This window comes from Plasmodium malariae (genome assembly GCF_900090045.1).
Source record: "Plasmodium malariae genome assembly, chromosome: 1".
NCBI classification, from domain to species: Eukaryota; Apicomplexa; class Aconoidasida; order Haemosporida; family Plasmodiidae; genus Plasmodium; species Plasmodium malariae.
In genome coordinates this window covers 1,182,778-1,205,171 of record NC_041775.1, presented here as the reverse complement: position 1 = coordinate 1,205,171, position 22,394 = coordinate 1,182,778, and the positions used below count along the sequence as shown (strand labels likewise).

Genomic DNA, 22,394 nt, shown 5'->3' with positions numbered 1-22,394 from the left:
TTAATTTAATTTGAACTATCTATATTTATAAAAATACTTTAAATATATTTAGAACAATTTTAAAAATTAAGTATGTAGCATATTTATATCTGGTAACAAGGTGGTATCACATATTCAATTGGGCATTGTATATTTTTGTAATAAATCTATGCTTAAATAAACAAGAGTACTAAAAAAATGGAAATTTAAAGTTAATTTTAAATTAATTTGTAGCATCATTAAGTAATAATATTTATTTCAACTTAGATAAAAATTTCAAAACTAAAACTCCTTAAATAAAGTAATTTTTTTTTTCTTTTAGTATACTTCAAGAATAACAGATGGAATTAGTATGCATACAATATACTGGTCATATTCAAATATTTTTATTTATAATCATAATAAAATAATTAAAATGATATTATATATTATTATAAGTATGCAATATAATGGCATCTATGATCTCATATGCTAAAAAAATACATTTTTTTTTATTATATGAGGAAACATGGAAAATAATTAACATACATAGTGCAATTAATATTTATTAGCTTTGGTTTAATAAAATAATCAAAAACAATATATAATAATTTAAAGCCTTCTCCTATTTAAGATAATGTTGCATTTTATATTTTTATAAATATATGGTGATAGATAAACTAAAAAACAAAAAAATTTGATTTATGATATTCATTAAAAATTTAATAAATAAATAAATAAACAAAACATAGGGAAACATATAAATTAAAAGGTTTTCTTTTTAAAGTGAAGAAAAATATAATTCACATAAGTAAATAAAATGAAATAATAATTTATTATAATCATATAGCTCATAAAAAGATAAATATTGTTTTAATTAACATTGTATTATATAATTTTATAATTTTATTTAATTATACAATCAAAAATATTATTTCATTTTTTTATAATTATGAATGTTTATTTTATTATCATTTACTGGTATTATTTTATTTGTACGCTTAACACGTAATTGAAAAATTACTGGTCGTAATTCTTATTAATTCAAAAATTGACGTAAGGACATATGTATAGCTATTAATTATGCTTTTATTTATCTTTTACTTTATTTAACAAATATGCATTAAAGATTAATGGTACATAAATTAAATTATGAATGTATATATTTCATTTTATTATTGAAATTATAATTTATAGCTCCTTATATATATTCTATCTTCAGTGAAATACGATTACTGTCATATAACACAAAAATATGGTTATTTATTTGTATTTTCCATATATTTAGGAAAATGCTTTAAAGGATTTAAATTTATATAAAAAATATACATAATAATATAAAGTGATCAATGTAAATGAGTTTGGTTAATAATGTCGCGAATATGCTGTATTCGCAATAGATAGCCACTTAAATAATATCCGTAAAAAAATTTGAAGAAATATTAAAAGTATATTTGATATGAAGAATAAAAAAGGTAAAAATACTTGTTTCCCCTCCAAATACTGTTTATATTATGAAATATCGAAACTTGCTAAAAATACAAATCACAAAAAATTTATATCAGGAATTGATAGTAAATTTAAAATAGGAACAAAAACTATTTGTATTTTATCATGTCACTACACTCGTTCCCACAATATCAAAAATAACTATATGAGTTTCTGATTGAATGTAAAACATTTGTATGATTATTATGAAAGTTATACATGTAAATATAAAATTTTTTCACTTTTTTGCACCAATCTTACAGAATAGGTATAAAGAATATCAAAAACAAAATTAGAATAGTATAGAAAACGTATAAATACTATAAGAAATATTGCCTTTTAGACGCTTCTACCTATCAAATAAGTTTTTTGTAATGTGGAGAAATGTAAAATCTAAATAAACTTTTATAATTATCAGCGTATTAAATTAAAAGAACGAATTCTGTAGTAGCATAGAAAATCAATCTAATATAAGATCCTCTGAAAATTGAGCGATTTCTAACTATTCGAAAACGTATGAGGACACTTAAGCTTTTTATGTTTAATTATGTATCTCACGAGCAATACGAATTATGTCATTTATCTCCAATATTTAAGGAAGCTTCTAACAAATTAAATATAAGAGCTAGCAAGTAAAAAATGGAGAATAATTAAACATATGAATTGGCATTTGGAATTTTAGGAAAAGTAAAAAACATACATATAAAACTTCAAGTATGTTATAAATAATCTGTTATATCAATGTAGAAAACTCTTAATATATCAGGATTGTATATCCTAGTCAAACTTTCTACTAATAATCCTTTTAAAAAGGTAAATCAACTCAGAATCCTAGTCACTACAACATAGAAGATATATGCTATGGAACAATAAGAAAAAAGCTATTATATCACTTTTGAGTATCAACAAATGGAAGTAGAAACAATCATGTAACCAAAAATTCTAGAAGTTTAATAACCACTGATTACATATTTTATCTTATTAAATACAATTCTTCAAGTTAATAAATAAACCCAGACGTTATAAGAAAAACCTTTCCGTTAAAAATTCACATGATAGTTTCTTTATCCTTTGATATGTATTTAGTGTTTTTCCTTTTTAATAAAGTGGATGCAAAATTCATATTAATACGTAAATTCTTAGTGTTATTATCCATAATTTATTCTTTTGAATAAATAATAAATACAAAATAAATATATTATGCACTTTTATTTTCCTTATTCATATTAGATTACTACAATGGAATTTTGATAAAGAATGGTATTATTAAGGAATAAGAAATCTAAGTGAAAGAATCATAACATAAATAGGAATTAATTATCAAAAAATACGCTGCATAATTGCCATATAAATCCTAAAAGGATTTAAGTTGTAAAATTGAATAATTAATAAATGTTATATATACAAAGAGAGAAACAAAAAATCATGAAATTATATGAACGGGGAAATAGTATAATTTGTATGAGAATATATGAAAATATTAGAAAATTTTGATTAACAAAAATATAGCAACAATAAATATACTGAAAAGATATGAAGAAAACGTTATGTATTGAAATAGCGCAGGATTCCTATAAATTTTATAAGTTTAAAAATAAAATTGTAATAATAAACAAAAATTTCTCAACATTTGCACATTAACATAGTTATGAATAATTTAAACTAATGCAAAAAATGTGATGTATGTTATAATTTGTAAAATCCAAAATATACAGAAAATTTGAACTTATCAAAAGATACATTTATAGGAAATAATAATCGTAAACCATTTTATAACTAAAATAGCTTAGATATCTGTACAAAATGTAATTAGAAAAATTAAGATACATATTTGCGTAGTTTACCAAATTTAATTAAACATATAATGTAGTGTTACATTTTATAAATAAAATTCCATTAAATTAAAAATATAAATATTAGCAGTAAATTTAGACTAAACAAAATATATTAATTATAACAATATATAAAAAAAAAAAATATAATTCCATTGCTTCATATCATGTTGTAATATATATATTTTGATAAATAGTTTATGACACATGAGCTAAATATACTAATTTATATAGTGAATTATATATAACTACCTATGTTAGATGAACCATGTTCCATATCATTTTAGTTATAATTAAAAATAATAAAATATTCCCAATCATAGATATATTATCATATGTGTATCGGTGAGTATCGTTATAAAAATCTCATAATTAAAACTTTCAACAACTACGAAAAATAATACTTCTATTATACTTTATAATTTTCTACTTTTATACAAACAAGAGATCATTTATTTATCAAAAGTAGTGAAATATAATCTTATTAATGAATTAAATATAAAAGTTTAATGCTATAATATTATGTTACTAGGTATATCCAAGGAATGTATACTATGCTTAATACGATTACAAACAAATTGTATGAATACATTCTGAAAATATACAAAAAATTTTTATTATATTAAACATTAAATGTATTGTGCAAACTTCATTTAATATATATTAGTTCAAAAAATTTAAATTATGTAACATTTTATACCATTATATATTTACTATTTAAAAACATATTAATATAAAAAATAGAAATGAAAACTATACCATAAATATTTATGATAGTGCTGCGTGAACAATTCGGTGTCTTTTCAAAAATTAACTGCTGCTCACAATATGCAGAATTAAAATTTTTTTGATAATATTTATTGAGAATCTTATTAAAATTACACAATTTTAAATTAAATATGTTTTTAAAAGGTTTATAATTTTTTTTTCTATATATAATATTTTGTGTCATTTATATTTTGTTTAGATTATAAAAAAATAAAATCGTATAAAAAATGGAAAAAATTTGATAAAAATGAAAACAATTTATCACAAAATGTTTACATGATACTCATCTTTTTATCCACAAAACACATTACATATTAAAGAGATAAATTTTATATAAAACATACGAAGACTGAGACATAATATAATAATTTCATTAATTCGATCAATCTCATAGAAATGGTAGGTAAAATGTTGATGTAAGTTGTTCAGGAATTGTAAATAAATTAAAATATTGAAAATTTATTTTTCCAGAAATGTATTATTAAAGACTCCAATTTTGAAGCCTTATTATATGAGACAAATAGTAGGATTTATATATTAATTTATGCATTTTTCATGTAATAACATAGCCTATATATGATTGACTATATATAAATAAATATTCATAGAATATTATATATTTCATTATTTATATAATTTTTTTTGTGTATGCCTGTTTATTTATTTTTTATTTTTTTCTGAGTTATTTTTCCTCCTTTTGTTTTGTTTGATTTTATTATTTTAGGTGATTAGTAGTATTTTGAAAGCACTGTTGTAATTTGTTAGCACAATGATAAGCTTCATATTGATATTTAATAATTTTTTATTATTTTAATGTACCTTAAAACATAAAAGCTTTTAAGCTAAAAACATTTTAATTCATTATGTAATATACATCTAGTATGATGTTTATTTAATTATCTTTTGGGTATCTTCATCTCAACATGCTCACTTTTCATGTTAAGTTTAACAAAAGTACGAAATTTCCAGTGAACTACAATTATTATGATTATATAAAATAAAAATAAATAATTACAACTACCTATTGCTCTAAAAAATGTAATGCTGTTATAACACAAAAAAAGAAATAAATAAATAAAAAAAGTAAACATTTTAAATTAATATTAAAATTTATACTACCCAAAGTTAAATTATATATAAGAAATCCATTAAATTTTATATAAACTTATTTTATATTAAAAATAGTACTAATAATGTGGCTGAATTAAAAATATTATCCTACTATGAATAAGAAAATGTTTGCGCAAGGTTTTTCGCCAATGTAATGTAAGAAATATGTACAACATTAGATTTAGTCATTGTATATTTCTTGCTCTATTTATATTTAAAACCCTTTAATAACTAAAATTCTGCATGTACAACGACAAATATTTGTAATTTAGCAATTTTTTAAAATTAATATATATATATTTAAAATATATTTAATTGGAAAGAAAAAAAAGGTCCTTCACGTTAAAAAATATAAACATCTATATATATATATTTATATAGATAGATATATATTGAATAACCATCAAAAAAATTCACATCGTTATTCTAAATATAAGGAACCGACTAAATTAACTATAATTTTATTATATTTTCATGATTTTATAAATACCCTTATTTTTTATTTTTTTAGCATGAAGTAAATAACTTAATACTATGAACAATAACAATAAATTATTTTTTAAAAAAATAGTATAAAAATTAAAAATATTCTTTAGAGATATTAATATTACATTATAGAAATGTATAGTTAAATAATAGCCTACCGAAAAATATATAAGAATTATAAGCAGTACGTTAATTCAAATTATTAATTAGTGTATCTAGACAATATTTCAGCGAAATAAAAAAAATATACACATATTATTTTATTTAATAACAGGTATATATATGAAAACATAACTAAGTAATGAGATTGCACAAAATATTGAAAATTATAGTAATATTTAATAACATTACTGTATACATAAATATGTATATATTTATTCTAGAATAAATTTTCATAACAAATAAGAAAATTACATTTATATATGTGCAAGGATAATACATTCCTTAGTTTGCATATCTAAGTTATGCTGCCTCCTATATCTATTTATGACACCTAAAATTAAAAATTAAAATATATTTAAGTTTTTTAAAAATACAATTATTGTTCTTAAATTAATTATAAAAAACAATTATAAACATATAAAAAATCTTTAATATGTATGATTAAATATTTATACATGTACATTATTCTTATTATCTATATATTCTGATAAAAAAAAATGGAATAGTCATGCCCATATAATATATTACATAATATTTTACTATAATGCAATATTATTGGAACTAAATATTATAAAGATGCAAAATATTCGTGTAATGGAATTTCATATTCTTAATTTTCTAATAAATTATATTTAAGGATATCGACAATATTAACTTTTTTTTTTTTTTTAAGTTATCTTAATTAATTGTATTATATAATATAAATTTTTGGAATAAATCAAAAATATACTAAAAATGTTTTTTATAAATAAATATTTTTATTATGTATAAATTTATAGAAAATTAAATGTAACTTTTCTTTAATTTTTCATTATTTTTAGAATAGGTATATAAAATAATCAAATTAACTACTGAAAAATAAAGCAGTACATTATTGTTCATTCATTATGTATTTCAAGCTAATATATTTATTAGTTTTTTTTTCTCTTTTACTTTAATATTTTATATACACATTTTACAATTTTCTTAAATTAACTATGAAAATATATTTCATTATATATTTAATATATTTCGAATAATTATAGATTTTTCATATTTTACAAAAGCTATTTATACTAACTATATGTTATTAATAATAATGATTATGAATTAACCTTATACAATTGAACAAGAAATAAAAAATTGTACAAATTACATAATGTATCATATAGTAATTTCAAAATATCTTCTTATGTTTAAAAATTATTTAAAAAAAATTTTTTCCCATGAATTCATGTCAGTGCACCATAAAGGATAATATTTAAAATATAAATTATTCATATTTTCCATATATATATATATATATAAGATATTTCTACATAAATTTGTTTCATGCAATTTAATATAGTATTTCATATTTTATCAATAAAATTGATGAACTAGTAAATCTTTCTTAAGTTAAGTTTCATCCACATTAGAGGATTACTATAATAGACCCACGTTAAGAATTCCCTAATTACAAGTGAAAGCAAATTTTTTGACATTAAAACGTTCTCTTTAAAATGTTAATAAATCATATATATATCCATAAATATAAATATATTTTAACTAGATAACAACAAATTTATCTTTATTAAACTTTACAAAAAGTGATTCTCCATACTAATCAATTCTATAGTTTTTAAAAAATAAAAAATTTTCATGAACTTGTACATATATACAATATACATGAATAAAAAGCGTAAATAAAAATAGTAGAAAGTGATTTAATATAAATATAATAAATATATGAGAACAGAAGTTATATTTATTATTATAGATATATTACATAGAAAAGATATTTAATAAAACTGGAATATGTTTAAATAGGTTCAATAAATATAATTAAATTATGATTTATGAATGGAAGATGATAAAATTTTCATAGTATTTAAATATTATTTTGTATAAATAATTTACACAATTTTAACTAAGAGCTTTTTGTTACACATTGTTAGGATTCGATTTTATTAGTTATTCAGGATCCTTATATTCTTGTCTATATTCATCTGAGTGAAGTTGTTTATCTATTATGTTACATGCATTTTCTTCCAATATAATGTAAAAAAGATAATAATTGTTTGTTAAAGAATCATTGTGTCTATTAATTATATATTTATAATCCTTTATAGTATTTTTACCATAAAAAAAGTTATTTTTTAATATTTTTTATGAATTTCTTTTTTTAAACATATTTTAACCAAAATAATTTTAAAGAAAATTTGTACTTATACAAATTTTTAATTTTAATATTATTTTATATATTACTAAAATATTTAACTTAATATTGAGGATCTTAATATCAACACTATATTATAAAAGTGCGTTTTATGTTATCTAAAAATATGACACTTTAAATTATCTTATATAATATAAAAATAAAATTAAACTTATATAATAAAAATGTATATATTTAACAGTTAACAGACTAGTAGGCTTTTTTTACTAAAATATATAAATGTTCTAACATTGTATATAATGCAGTGTATTAACTGTATTCTATTAAATATTTATAATTATGTATATACTTTGTTCTTTTATTTGTAGAGCTTATGGCAAATTATTTTTAAAAAAATTTTCATACTTAGGAGTTTAAGTATCATCCAATTATTCTTCATTTTTATAGCTATAAGGAAGAAATTTAATTTTATATTTTTTCAAAAGAAAACTTATATATATATTACTTCATGTAATCTTATTACTTTTTTTAATTTTCATAAACAAATTAATGAAAATTCCTAATAATATGTTATAAAATATTTATAAATAACTTTTTATAAATAAATTATTTACATGTTATGCAGATACAATTATTATTAAATAATTACTATATGCTTTTTCATGTTTTCAGAGTACCATATATTTTTATATGATTTTAATTAATAACATTTTTACATATAAAATTTACTAATATATTTTTATTTAATACATTTTTTCCATTTTACAATTAAATATATATTATAATTATCATTAATTAACGGTAAAAAAGTTTTTAACTTTAAGGTAACAGAAAACAATAATCAGAAATTATAACATACCTTCTATTGAATGTTATAAAGAAAACTATATTACTAAAAATTCTAATATCATAAAAGATTTATAATTTGTAAACAAATTCACCACGATATTACAATCAAATAAATTATTTTTTATGAAAATTTTATCATTTTTACTATTACTATAGATATATCGAAATTTCTTTGAGGTAAAATAATTACTATATTTAATAATTTCTATAAACATTTTTCAATTTTATATTTTTATTTTAACCTTAATATATTGCTTTTATGATAATGATATTATTTTTCTAAATATTAAATATTTACCCTAATTTTTAGTCAACTACATCTGACAAAACCTAGAATAAAGAGTTCAATTTAAGTGGTACATTAGATGTAAGGGGAAGCAGATTATTAAATGATGAACCAGATTTAGATTCTCAACAGATTTACTTATCCTTAAAATAAAAATATACGAATATGGAAAATGAAGATGATAATTTTTGTGACCATAAATTACGTACATTGTTACCAAGAAATTACACAATAGATCAGTGTAATAAAAACAATGATGATGAAAAATCTCAAAATTCATTAAATTCAATTAATTATCCATATAATTTATAAAGTTCCCATGATTCTATAGCATCTGAAGATTATCTTAAGACAATATCTGGAGAATTAGAAGAAAAACCATTTCAAGAGGGAAAATATGGATCATTAAAAAAAAATAAATCATTGTCAACTTAACTTTTAAATAAATTAGAAGAATATTATGAAAGAGAAGAAAAAAAAATATTCAATGTAAAATGTAAAATAAAGTATAAAGCATATCTAACAAAAAAGTTAAGTACTTAATAATTACAATATTAACAAATACTAACATCGAATATAGGTTTAATTCATTTCTATCAATTATAAATGAAGCAAATTTAATTTTATCTAATTTAATATATATAATTTATTATTTCCCTCTCATTTTTAAAAATAAATCTAGAAATAAAAAAGATTCTGCACTCCATCAAGATTAACTTAAATAAGGATTTTGAGAAATCTTCAAATTCAATACATGTTTTTAAATGTAGATGAAATTTTATGTATTTAATGCTGTATAAAAATTATCATTAATTATCTGATATATTAATTATATTCTTTTCAACTTCTATCTAAAAAACACTTTTTCTGTGTCATTTCTATATTCCGCTAGTGTGAATAGATTATTTATATGTTTTGTGTTTATTTATATGGTTAATTTTTCTTTACTGTTATAGGGAAATTTTAATTTTAAAATAATTCATTTATTATTATTATTTTTTTTATTTATTTATACGAGAAAATAACTTATATAACTTTGTTTCAGTTACTTTCCTTAAGTTATATTTTTACTATTTGTTTTATAGTGTTTATAAACTTACTGTATTTATTTATATTTCTTAATTTGTATTTAAATATATATGTAAATTTTTAATGATATATAATTATTAATTCTTTATAATTATCCTCTTTATGAGAATCCGTTTAACGCATTTGTATACATCTGCTTTACATGTTTAAATGTGATAGTTCTGTTGAGAAAAACAACTTACTAGGCACCAATATATCTTAATTAATTTTAAGTATTAATTTTTTAATAATTTTTATTTTATAGAAATATTATTTATGCGCTAATTTAATTTTTTTAGATGTTTTATTCTAATTTTAGAGGAAATGATTATATTAAAAAATTACTTTTACATTATAAACAAAAGAAATTTTTTCATGTTTTTCAATTAACTGTCTATATTTAAATGAATAACCTTATTATCTTGTTTTATTTTTATTAATGTTTATATTATTTTATTTCAGTAGTAATTTTTTATTTTGTTATATCCTATTGTCCAAGTATCTTCTTTTTCTTATATCTCATATAAATATATAATATTAATGTACAATAAAATTAATTGGATGCTTTATATGTTTTTCAGGTATCATATTTTTCTTTTTATTCTCATAAAAATTACGCAATTCTTATATTGTATATGTTTTAAGAAATTGTTTATGAGTCTTTCAATTTAAAATAATTACTAAAAATATAAAATATGAAAGAAAAGACGATATATCATTATGGCATTTAGATGAAGGACAATCCTGGTAGCGTAATAAATATGTGTTATTTCAAATGTAATTTTTCCATTACAAATTCTTATAAGTAATAGCTAATTTCCTTTTGACACAGATTTTAATCTTAAATAAAAAAAATTAGTAATGAATAATTTCCATAAAAAAATAATAAAAAAAATTAATGTGTAATTTTTCGTAATTCAGTTGTTCTATATCAATTAACTTTCCGCTTTTATATGCTTAACTTTCATTTGATATACTTTATATGTATGATCATTAAGCATTAAATTAGAGTACATATGAGTTCATACATAAAAAGAAAGTATGAAAAATTATAATGATTCATAAAAAGGTTGACATATCACAGAAAAATTAAAAGTATTAAAATAATTATTATTACGATGTATATTATATATATGTTTAAATATCTTAACCCTTTATAATGTCGCAGATGAATTAATTATTTCGAGGTAATATTTCATAATAATTTGGTTATATGAGAAAAATATTATCTTATTAAGAATTATCCATATTCCATATAAGACATACCAATTGAATTAAGAGAAATACTGTTAAGGTTCTGGAAATCTGTACATCCTTTGTTTTGTCCATTATCCAGTTACCTTCTGATTTATTTTGTTAATGTGTTACATGGTTTATTACTCATTTTAGTAATAATATGTTCGAAATTATATTTTATTATGTATAATTACGTATTCGCTGTTTATACTCTCACTAACATTTTTATTTATTATTAATTCATATTGGATAATAAAGTCATTAATAAGAGATAATTGTAAATATACTACATTGATTGATTCACTACAATAAATTGAATATACAAATATGGAATATAAAATCATAAATAAATAATTTATGCAAAAAGAAATTTATGAAAAAAGGATAACGAATTTAAAAAATAAATTTTATTTTTTAAGAATCTTTTGCTTTATAATACTGTGTTCCTGTTATTATATTTGTTACTTTTTCCAAAATATGGAAAAAAAAAATAGTTTATGAGTGATTGTAACCTTGTATTTTTGATAAAAAGTTATTTTTAAAGCACCTTACTATAAATTTTTCATGATTCGCTCTATTATGGTTAAATGTAGTTAAGGTGTATATTGAATAAGATCATTTTAATAATTATCATTAACAATGAGATACCTATTAAATACATAAAAATACTTTACACATTTTTGTTGATTTCATTATTAAAATATTGTCTGTTCTTAATTATACCGTTCAAAATATAGAAAAAAGTAATACTAAAATTAGTTTTGTTGTATATAATATAAATTATTCTATTATTAAAATATCCATTCTCAAATTTCAAGTAAAATACAAACATCATACTTTATCTATAAGAATTAATTTTAGGATAAATCAGGTTCAAATATATATCTACTTTATAACAAAATAATGTACTTTCAATATTCTTTACTTTTTGTTTATTATTCTTTCTTTTTTTTTTTTTTTTTTTGTTACGTGCTTGCTCTTGTTTTTGCGCATTTTTTTATAAAAATCTATTCCTTATGATGCATTTCATTCATTCAGTAATTCGTTTATAATTATCCTTTTATTAACTAATAATTCTAACTTACAACAACATTTAAATTAATGGTAAAAAAAACGTACCTGAAAACTATAAATTCTTACTTCATGTTTATTCCAACATTATATGAATAATTCATACTATATAATAATATTTATAAATGATCTAAGGCTTTTTATACGTTTATTAAATTTAATCCTTATATCACTTTTAATGTACACTAATAATGTATTCAATTCATAAAATTTATAAATAATATTTACACTTGTAGTTCCACTTAATTTAAGATTTCCACATTTTAAATCATTCTACATAAAAAACTAATAATTCCAACTGTAATTATATGATTTAAACATCAATTATATAAAATAAAAAAATGTTGGATAATAAGAAAGGTACAAGAGTATTTGTTATTGCATTAAATTATAAACATAGAGTTTGTTCATTTATACACCATAAATAATTCATAAATCAAATTAATTTTTTTTTTAATGATTAAATTTTAATATATTAAAGAATGTATTTTTGTGATATATCCAATTATAACATTATGTAAATTAAGTTTAAAACTTAATTGTTTATTATCTTATTACCTTCATTAATAATTATCACCTAACATATTACATATTACTTTGATTACCATAAAAATTATTAGCATACATTCAAACATAACAAACAAGTTATATTCCTTTAACAATTTAATCTGATGGACAAGCATATATAACCTTGCTGTTATTATTGATTATGGTGCATTAATATATATAACAGTTATTAAATATTCATGTTAATTGGAAATGTGTTCACGTACAAATTAATGTGTTAATACTTAATAAATTAGATAAGATATCTTCTTAATAAATTAATAACCCACAGTATAAAAAAGGATCCCATTTAGAATTTTAATATATAGCTGCTGATTAATTTTCGCTTTTTACTATGAATTTACTTTCATTGGGTAAAGATTTATGTACCTTTTTCATTCCTTAATCGAACGGTAGAATTATATTACTTTTTATTAAAATATAAAGATCATATGGTCTATACATTTAATGATAATAAAAATAATCTCGTTAGTTGTCCCCACAATTATTAGAACGAAAAAATACATACAGAAGTTATCAATATATTTTACGTATATTTTATTGATATAAGTAAGGTATTTTCGAAGGGTTTGTTGCTTATCCTTAACAACAGAAATTTTCATTTCTGTACTAACATTATTTTTAAAATAACAAAACAGACGTTTAGTCTCTCTGAAATCTTAGAAAATAAAACCGAAATAATAAAAGTAGTGTTTGCAAATGGTTAATTCATAAATATAACTAAATCTTTCTACCACTAATCTTTTAACCTCACAAATATTGTGATAAAAATTACTTCCATAATGTTTACATTGTAATGCTCTTTACTTTTCACATAATTTGTATTCTATTAGAATATAATTTTTATTAAATCCTCCTCCCTTTTACTCATAATAAATATTATGCGCTACCTTAATATGTCCCGTTAAAATAAAGGTATTTCATATGCTTTTTTTTTCTTACTAATATATATATTTATTATTTCCTAATATATCCAATAAATAATTAAATACAGAGAACAATCACCTTCATTTTTTATATTAACTAGAACAGTAATTAATTTTGTTCCTACATTTCAATATAAATGTTTACAAAGATTATTAATCCATTAGTATTTGTTTTATAAATCTTAGATATATTAACAACTTCAATATCAATTAATATCATCTCTTCCAATAAAATTTCTGCGTGTTTTATTGTACGAGAAATCTTTCGAAATATTTTCCTCTTAATCAATAATAATAAATTAATTTTATAATGCTTATTGGGAAGATGCTAACAAAATAATTTTTTTCGTTTTATAACAACTATAAAATATTAAATTAACTGTTTACATTAATTATTTTTATAAAATTTATAATGTACATAATGATGCTTCTTTTTTCTTTGTAATAGTTAACAGTATTCCTGTGTGTTCTCGTAGCGCACCTCCATCCTTCACGGAATCATTAAATTTTCCACTTTTTGCTTAAGAATTTTATATTCTACAACGAATTCCTCATATAGATCATTCTTAGAATACTTAACTTTTATAAATATAAACTAAGTACGCACAGCATTAAATATTTCTTTAAAATGTTCTATTTTTTTATCATTGTGCACTTCATCATTATTCTTTTTTATAATTTTTCTTAACTTAAAAATATTCCATAATTATATGCAACATTTCTGTTTGTTTGAAGCTTTACTCTTGCTCATTGCGGTTTTTATATTATTATTTAATGTTATAAAAAGAGTGCAATTCTTTTTTATCATTTAGTACTTCTATATTATATTGTTCTGTATCTTTTTCATAGAACTATTCCAACTGTTAATCTTTACAATGTATTCCTTTTAAAGCAGTATCCATCTTCCTGTACAGTTCATTAATGTATACGACATAAAAATCACAGCATTTTATTTTGCCGCATAACAAACAGATCAAGTGATCATAACACATACCATCCTCAAAAGCCATCATATATTTTAAAAAGTTTCGAGCATTCAACCCAGTCTTCTACTATTTTTTTAATAAAACAACAAATTAAACGAATATTGCTCTTGTATTACACCCTTAATTAAATTTCATTAAGATCTTATGCTAAATATAAGAGACATAAATTATTACATATCGTTCATCAAAATTTTTATTATCTTTAAATTAATCTATAAAAAAAAAGAAAAATTAAAAAAAGTATTAATTTATAAATTTTTATTTTCAAGGATAATTTTTTTGATTCTCTTTAAAGAGAAATAGAATAATCAAACAATATGACATGAATAGTTATTTTAAAAGAAAAAATAAAAATTACATTAGTACTTCCATTATGTTAATTACTATTCGCTATTTCTATTGCTGTGATAATTAAAGGTGTATTTTTTTTTTTCTTATATATATATATGAAAAAAAATATATATTACATATAATATCCCATATTCTATTGATGAACATTGTATTCTTTTTTACTACTTATAAAATACAAATAGTTACTTCTTAAATCCATATTTTATTTAATTTCTTTCATTATTAATTTATAGCGTTATTATTGACATATAATAGACAAATTGTTAATTTAAGTAAAAATTAATTCGATATTGATCTACAATATTACATGTAAAATATGATATTACATGGTATAATAGTAATATATAAAAATTTATTTTATGTTTTTATTCTGTAATTACATTTATATGTTATGAAATGTAACAAATGCTTTTTCACTATCCACACTTCAAATTACATTATATATATTAAACTTATAATTTATTCTTGAAGCAAATTTAATGTATGGATTATACATTCATTTTAATATATGGAGGATAAGTTTATCGACAATAATTATTCATCTATTTTATCAAAGACACGTACATAAAAATCTTTTCTAAAGATACCATAAATAGTTAAGACATTTACTTGTGCTTTTTGCAATAATTTATAAAACACAAAATTATAAAATTATAAAATACTACAATTGTTGAAATATATCAGCTAAAGACAATTATAACACATTAAAAATATGAAACATTTTTATTAAATGGAAAATATTTATTACACGAATTTTGTTCAATTATAATTTATTTGTGAAATAATCTACAAATGTTAATTACAAAATTATATCTTCTTTTCCTTTTCATTTTTTATAGTGTAGAAATTATAAATTCATTTTCGTGGGTATTACATTTGTCATTGCATATTATATAAACTTTTTGGTAAATGTATTATTTAAAATAAATTTGCAAAGAAAATATAACGAAATAAATAGTAAAAAAAAATTATAAAAAAAAGTCCAAATAAATTATCGTACGATATTAATATAAATGTGTTACATGGGTATTTATAATTCGAACATAAGTGAAATATTGATCCATATTAAATATGAAACAACACAACTTAATTCACACATTGTTTATTAAAATACGAAAATATATTATGTTGATTTCGCTATTTTTTTAAGATAGTAAAATAACAATGAAATGTTATATTACAATACCGTTAATTTTACTAAAACGTTATAATATTTTTATTTATCTTCTTTTTATAAAAATTATGTCATATAACTATATTTTTCGAAATAAAAAAAAAGGAAGCATAAAAAAAATTATTCTTATATTCGTTGAAGACTCAATTTATGCTGTAATTTATAAATCCATTTTTTAAAATTAAATATACAACACGATAATATAATATTACAATCTATTAAAAAAATTTATGAATTTTCTTTTTAAATTATTATTCATTCTACGTATATTTTCATGTAATATGAAATTTAAAACAAAATCATCGAATTATAGCACACTACTAACTATTATATACTAATATTTTGAAATTCCCATCAAATTATAAATGAATCACTATGCGTGTATAATATAAATGTGTATTATAAGTAGTTCGTTCTAATTCAATTTTATGTATTTTATTATATTTTTAACTATATTTATTAGTTTACCTATTTTATAATGTTTGTACAGTTATGATTACATTATTTAATTACTTTAGCTCATAACTTTTGTTTTTAGAGTGACCAAAAAATATATAAAAAAAAGAATCTTTGCGTATAATAATTAAAAAATAAAGAAGCATATTAATAGCTTATATAATATTCTATGTATTAATTCTATATGAATTTAACAGGGATCTTAAAATATAAAATTTAATAATCTTCTATATTTTTTTTTATTTGTGAAGTTCATAATCATTAAAATGAAATTCATCGTTTATGCTATTATTAAAAATTAAAAATATCTAAATATTAGTGGACTGTGCCAAAAATGATTTAATGCTGAAAAATATAAACATTAATAATAGTTAAATAACATTTATTTCTTCACAAATAATAAATTATGCAATATCGTTTAATCTATCTGTTATAACAAAGTTGTATTGTCCTAAGCAGTTCCATATAATTTAAATGATATACTATTACTTGTTAACCAAAACCATGAATTCAAAAGTGTATTCTCCATTTTAATTGTGTCTATTTCTCCTTACACCAATGTTAGTGCACTACAAAGGTACATAGCGGCCTCATGTTATTCTATGGGTATAATAGAATAAAATATATATGGGTATAAAAATAATATGAAAAAATGAACTTATTAAAGAGAGCCTCCAATTAATTTAAAATCTATACACATTTATCAAGATAACATTTATTCGATAATTATCTTATAATGTTAAATTCCATTAGTATAACAAAAATTATATAAAATAAAAGTTTTTAACGATAATAAAAAGAAAAAAAAAAGAATTCTTAAATATTATAATAATTATTATCATTACAGCATATTTCAGTAATAATAAAATATCCAAAATATATATATAATTGTAAAAATTTTTATACAAAATGAAAATTCTAATTTATATTTTTCATGGATCACTTAATGTAAATACATCATTAGTAGTAAAAATGTTAACTATGTGTTTAGGTGTATGATAAAAGGTACCTTCTGAATAGTCATTAATTTTTTTTTTGTTATTTCTTATTTCATACTTAAACATATTAAATAATATTTATATATACGAAATCTTATTATTATCTCAAATAAATTAAAATATAATATCTTCTAAATATACATTTTCTGAGTTAATTATAATATTTATAATTAAAAGAACAAATTGATTAAATTAAAAAATAAAAAACAGAAAAAAAAATACTTTTATTAATTAAAATTATCAACTATTATTCAAAGTGAACTTTAAAGTAAGCAATTTAAAAAAATAAACCTTAAAAAAGAAAACTATAAAATAAAATGCTATATATTAGCATCATTTATATTCTCTTCATATATAGTAAAATTTCAGTGTATTTACAACTTCATATTTTAGACCTAATCCTATATGGGGAAATGTTATTATTTCTTCTGGGCAACATTCTGAAACTTGTAATTAATATTTTTAAAGTATCTTCATTACTTTAATAAAAAAATAACAACTACATAAAACAAATATATTTTTTATTTATATACACATATATGTATAAATTAATTACAATGTAATTTAAAAATAGAATATAAACTCTAATTCAACAAATTTGCATCAAAACCTAATTTAATTCCTAATTCAAAATCTGGCCTTAACCCTAATAATTTTGCAATGGTTCTTTCAAAATTTTCACCCATTTTCTTAAACTTCTTATAATACGAAGAAAATATATTTGTTCTTTTTGGCATATATTTATCCATTACTAATGATTTTCTTAGATGTTTATGCTTAATGTAATTATCATATATTATTGAATCATGGGATTTTTCAAAATTATCTTTAGAAATTAGTGAGCTACATGATTTTTGAGCATCGCAATAATACAATGGCATATTGTATTCTTTTGCTAAATCACAAATTTTCATTAATTTATTTAATCTATTTCCAAAATTGTATTCATCTTCATTAACTATTTTCTCTGCTTTTTTTTTTAAAGACACATATTTTCGTTCTAATTCTACATCTGTTTCATCATATAGTAATCTACTTACCCTTAGATCTAATGCATTATCCAGGATGCATCTTTTTATACATGATTTGCCGTAAGTATTTGCCTAAAAATTACAGTAAATATTTAATGTTTAAAAAAATAGCCATACTTCCATATAAATTAAATATTAACTATAAAATAAAAATATAAGATTATAAAAAATGGGAATAAATTAATGAATATAATAATTATCTTACTACATAGAAGTTGTGACACTTCCATATCAAAAGGGTAAATAAAAAAATTTTAATGACCTTACCGAATTTTTTTATTTGCACCATTATTTAAAATTATTTATGCTAAAAGCTAATCTTTTGTGTTAATATAAAATTTTATCCATACAACCTTTTCTATAATATTCAATAGAAGACATGTTATAGTTTTTCTTTATTGTTATCAGTTCCTTCAATTTTTAAAACTTTTTAGCGCTCTCTACTTAAGATTTAATTATATCATACATTTAAAAGTAAAAAAAAAAAATGCATTAAATAATAAATAGTATAGTAATATTTCCGTGTAAAAATATTATTAAGATTAAATATATAAAATAAGTTTTAAAAAAAAATAAAAAAACATATAATTATTATATTATAATTGCACCTACAAAAAGCTGCAAATAATGTATATATTAATTTCTCGTATTATTGAAGTGTTTCCTTAATCTTTTATGGAAATATATAAGATCTAATAAAATTAGATAACATAATAGACATAAGATTTTTAAAATATATTTTTAATTGATATTTACATTTAAAAAAAAGCAAATTCTTTTGGAGTCAGCTAAAATCTTATATGTGGAAAATTTTTTTTTTTTAATATGCAAACTAATATTATTATATCGAAAAAAAAATTTATACATTTAATAGAATTTAATTCATTACATAAGCAGTATATAATATATAACATAATATTATATTTTAAACAAATATTCTTAAATGAATTGATAATGAAAATTTATATATATTATTTTGACTGAGGTTACTTTCTGTTATATTATAACAGATAAATTAATATTACCATTTTTAAATAATTAAATCATAATTCTTTCTATATCATATACCTAATGTTCCTATAATATTATATCAAAATTTCAAATATAATAAATAATACTGCAAATAAAAATTTGAACTCGTACAAATTATTTTATAAAATTCTTGCACTAAAAAAATATAATTAAAAAAAAATAAAAAAATTAATAAAAAACTGAAGCTTCATATATATATAAAATGTTATTAAGATTTATATTATATATAATTGACACTTTTTATAATTATACTAAGTTGAATTTTTCTTTTAACGATATATAATAAGAAAATATATTAAACAATATAGAAAATCTCGTTTACTATAAAATACAATAGAACAATATCAAAATTGTTAAGAAAAATGAATCATTATAGTTAGTGATAAAATAATTATTGGTTAAAATTAGATTATTCTTTTTTTTGTAATATACTATTAAAGAGTTTATTTAGACGATTATTCATCAACATTATTTAACCACATTTCTTGATATAATACATATTTTTTATTTATAAAATATAATTTGCTATATAAAGAGTAAATAATCAATAATTTTAATTAACTTATACATTAATTTTATTTTTGAGATGACACATTATTTTAATTATGTTAATATAAACATATACATATAAGTACATGTTATCAGATATTTTTTTCTTTATATATAGATGGGTATATGTAAATTTATATTTAATATATATATAATAAATTCATATAGTTATAAGTGTTACCTTTTTCTTTTTCATTATTATAACAAAATTTAGGATAAAATCTGATGACGAATATCTAGAAAATTATTTCATATATCACTTACATGTAAAAAGTAAATAACATCATGTTAGTTGATTTAAAAAATTTTATTAATTTTTGCTAAATTCGTTTTAAGTGGCCACCAAAATATTCATATATAATAAAAAAAAATTATTTTTTAAAACCAGAAAAATATATTAGTATGTAAAATAGCTTTTTATGAAATTTTATATTGTTAATTATTTAGGTGTTATTTATATTTATATAGCCCTGTATAATATATATTTGAATGTTCAGAACACATACCTAATACATTAAATCTTAACCCACATTGTGATTCTCGGGATTATACCCTACGACACGTGTAATAAGTCCGTAATGTGGATTAAACAAAGCCTAGGAAATTTTCTTTATACGTGAATTTTATATATAAAGTATATATTACTATGTTAAAAGACATGAAAAAAATTAATTAATGTGTGTTTTTATTCTTGCATATTTAATATAAAAATAAGTAATAAGATAGTAAATATATAAAAAAAACTGAATATTATAAAAATTTATATGCAATAATTTATATATATATATACATACATAAAAGAATGATATTAATATGTTACATATTAAGTATTATTGCCCATGTAATTTCGAGGTGAATACATAAACAAAGGATTAATTTTCAGTAAGTTATATACAACCTAGTAAGACTTAAAAATATATAATGAAGAGATATGTAATGATTATTGTTCGTTACTTCTTTACGAATGTTTGGTAAATTCTTACAGTATATATATTATCATAGATATTATAAATAAGACTTATTCTAAACAAATAAGCTATATTTAGTAGAAATATATAATACATAAAATTTATCTACTCATCAATGTAAGTTCAAAACAATTGTATAATGAGTATCCAAAAAAATAAAATATATTTTATTACATACAATAACATTAACAGAAAATCTGAAGGTACAATAATATTGTGCTTTATTTTTCTATTGTAAATATATATTAATTTTCCCTAAATTTAGTTAATAAAAAATTTCTGAGAAATTAGATTTGTCTTATATATAATTTTATAAGTAATAAAATTATTCTTTTTTTAATATTAATTTAAGAATATTTTTTCTTTTTACTTGTAGAATTATATTTTATAACACAAAAAAATACGATAAAATTAAACAATAGTAAATGAAAAAAATTAATGATATATTCAAAATCTTTAAAAATAATTTTTTAGAAAAATAAAAAATAAAATAAAAAATTTCATTATATATATTTTTTTCTTCCTAGTTCGTAAATTTTTTATCATATTTAATATTATTTTATAGAAAAATACTAGGTAATATATTATGTGGACCAAATGGTCTAATATTATCATGTTTCACGACTAATTAAATCATTGTGTACATATATATATGTATTTGTAATTAATTAAGCATACTAAAGCAATAATATATTTTCTTAATTATCTTTTAGAATTAATTTAAAGACAGAAAACATATTTTTCAAATAGTCAGAAATATTTTAATCATTAATTTTTTGTCCCATAATTAGGAAATACAAAACATCATTTCATAGATATCTAAGATATACGATGTATACTACGAGGACACGTCTAAATTGTTTTTTTATTCTTCCTTTTAAAAATATAAAGAATGTAAATTACGA

The 22,394-nt window shown here is 19.1% G+C and overlaps 1 protein-coding gene and 1 pseudogene across 1 annotated transcript, besides 1 other annotated feature; one reads left to right on the top strand and one right to left on the bottom strand.

Moving 5' to 3' along the window:
- The first annotated feature begins 9,124 nt into the window (after positions 1-9,124).
- PmUG01_01031650 lies at positions 9,125-9,682 on the top strand (annotated as a pseudogene).
- Positions 9,125-9,682: a sequence feature (Plasmodium exported protein, unknown function).
- Positions 9,683-18,493: 8,811 nt separating this feature from the next.
- On the bottom strand, positions 18,494-19,229 carry PmUG01_01031600 (Plasmodium exported protein, unknown function; the record flags this gene model as incomplete). Its single annotated transcript, XM_029008551.1, has 2 exons — positions 18,494-19,012; positions 19,149-19,229. 2 exons carry the CDS (start codon positions 19,227-19,229, stop codon positions 18,494-18,496), a joined length of 600 nt encoding a protein of 199 aa, XP_028860100.1.
- Between the last annotated feature and the right edge of the window lie 3,165 nt (positions 19,230-22,394).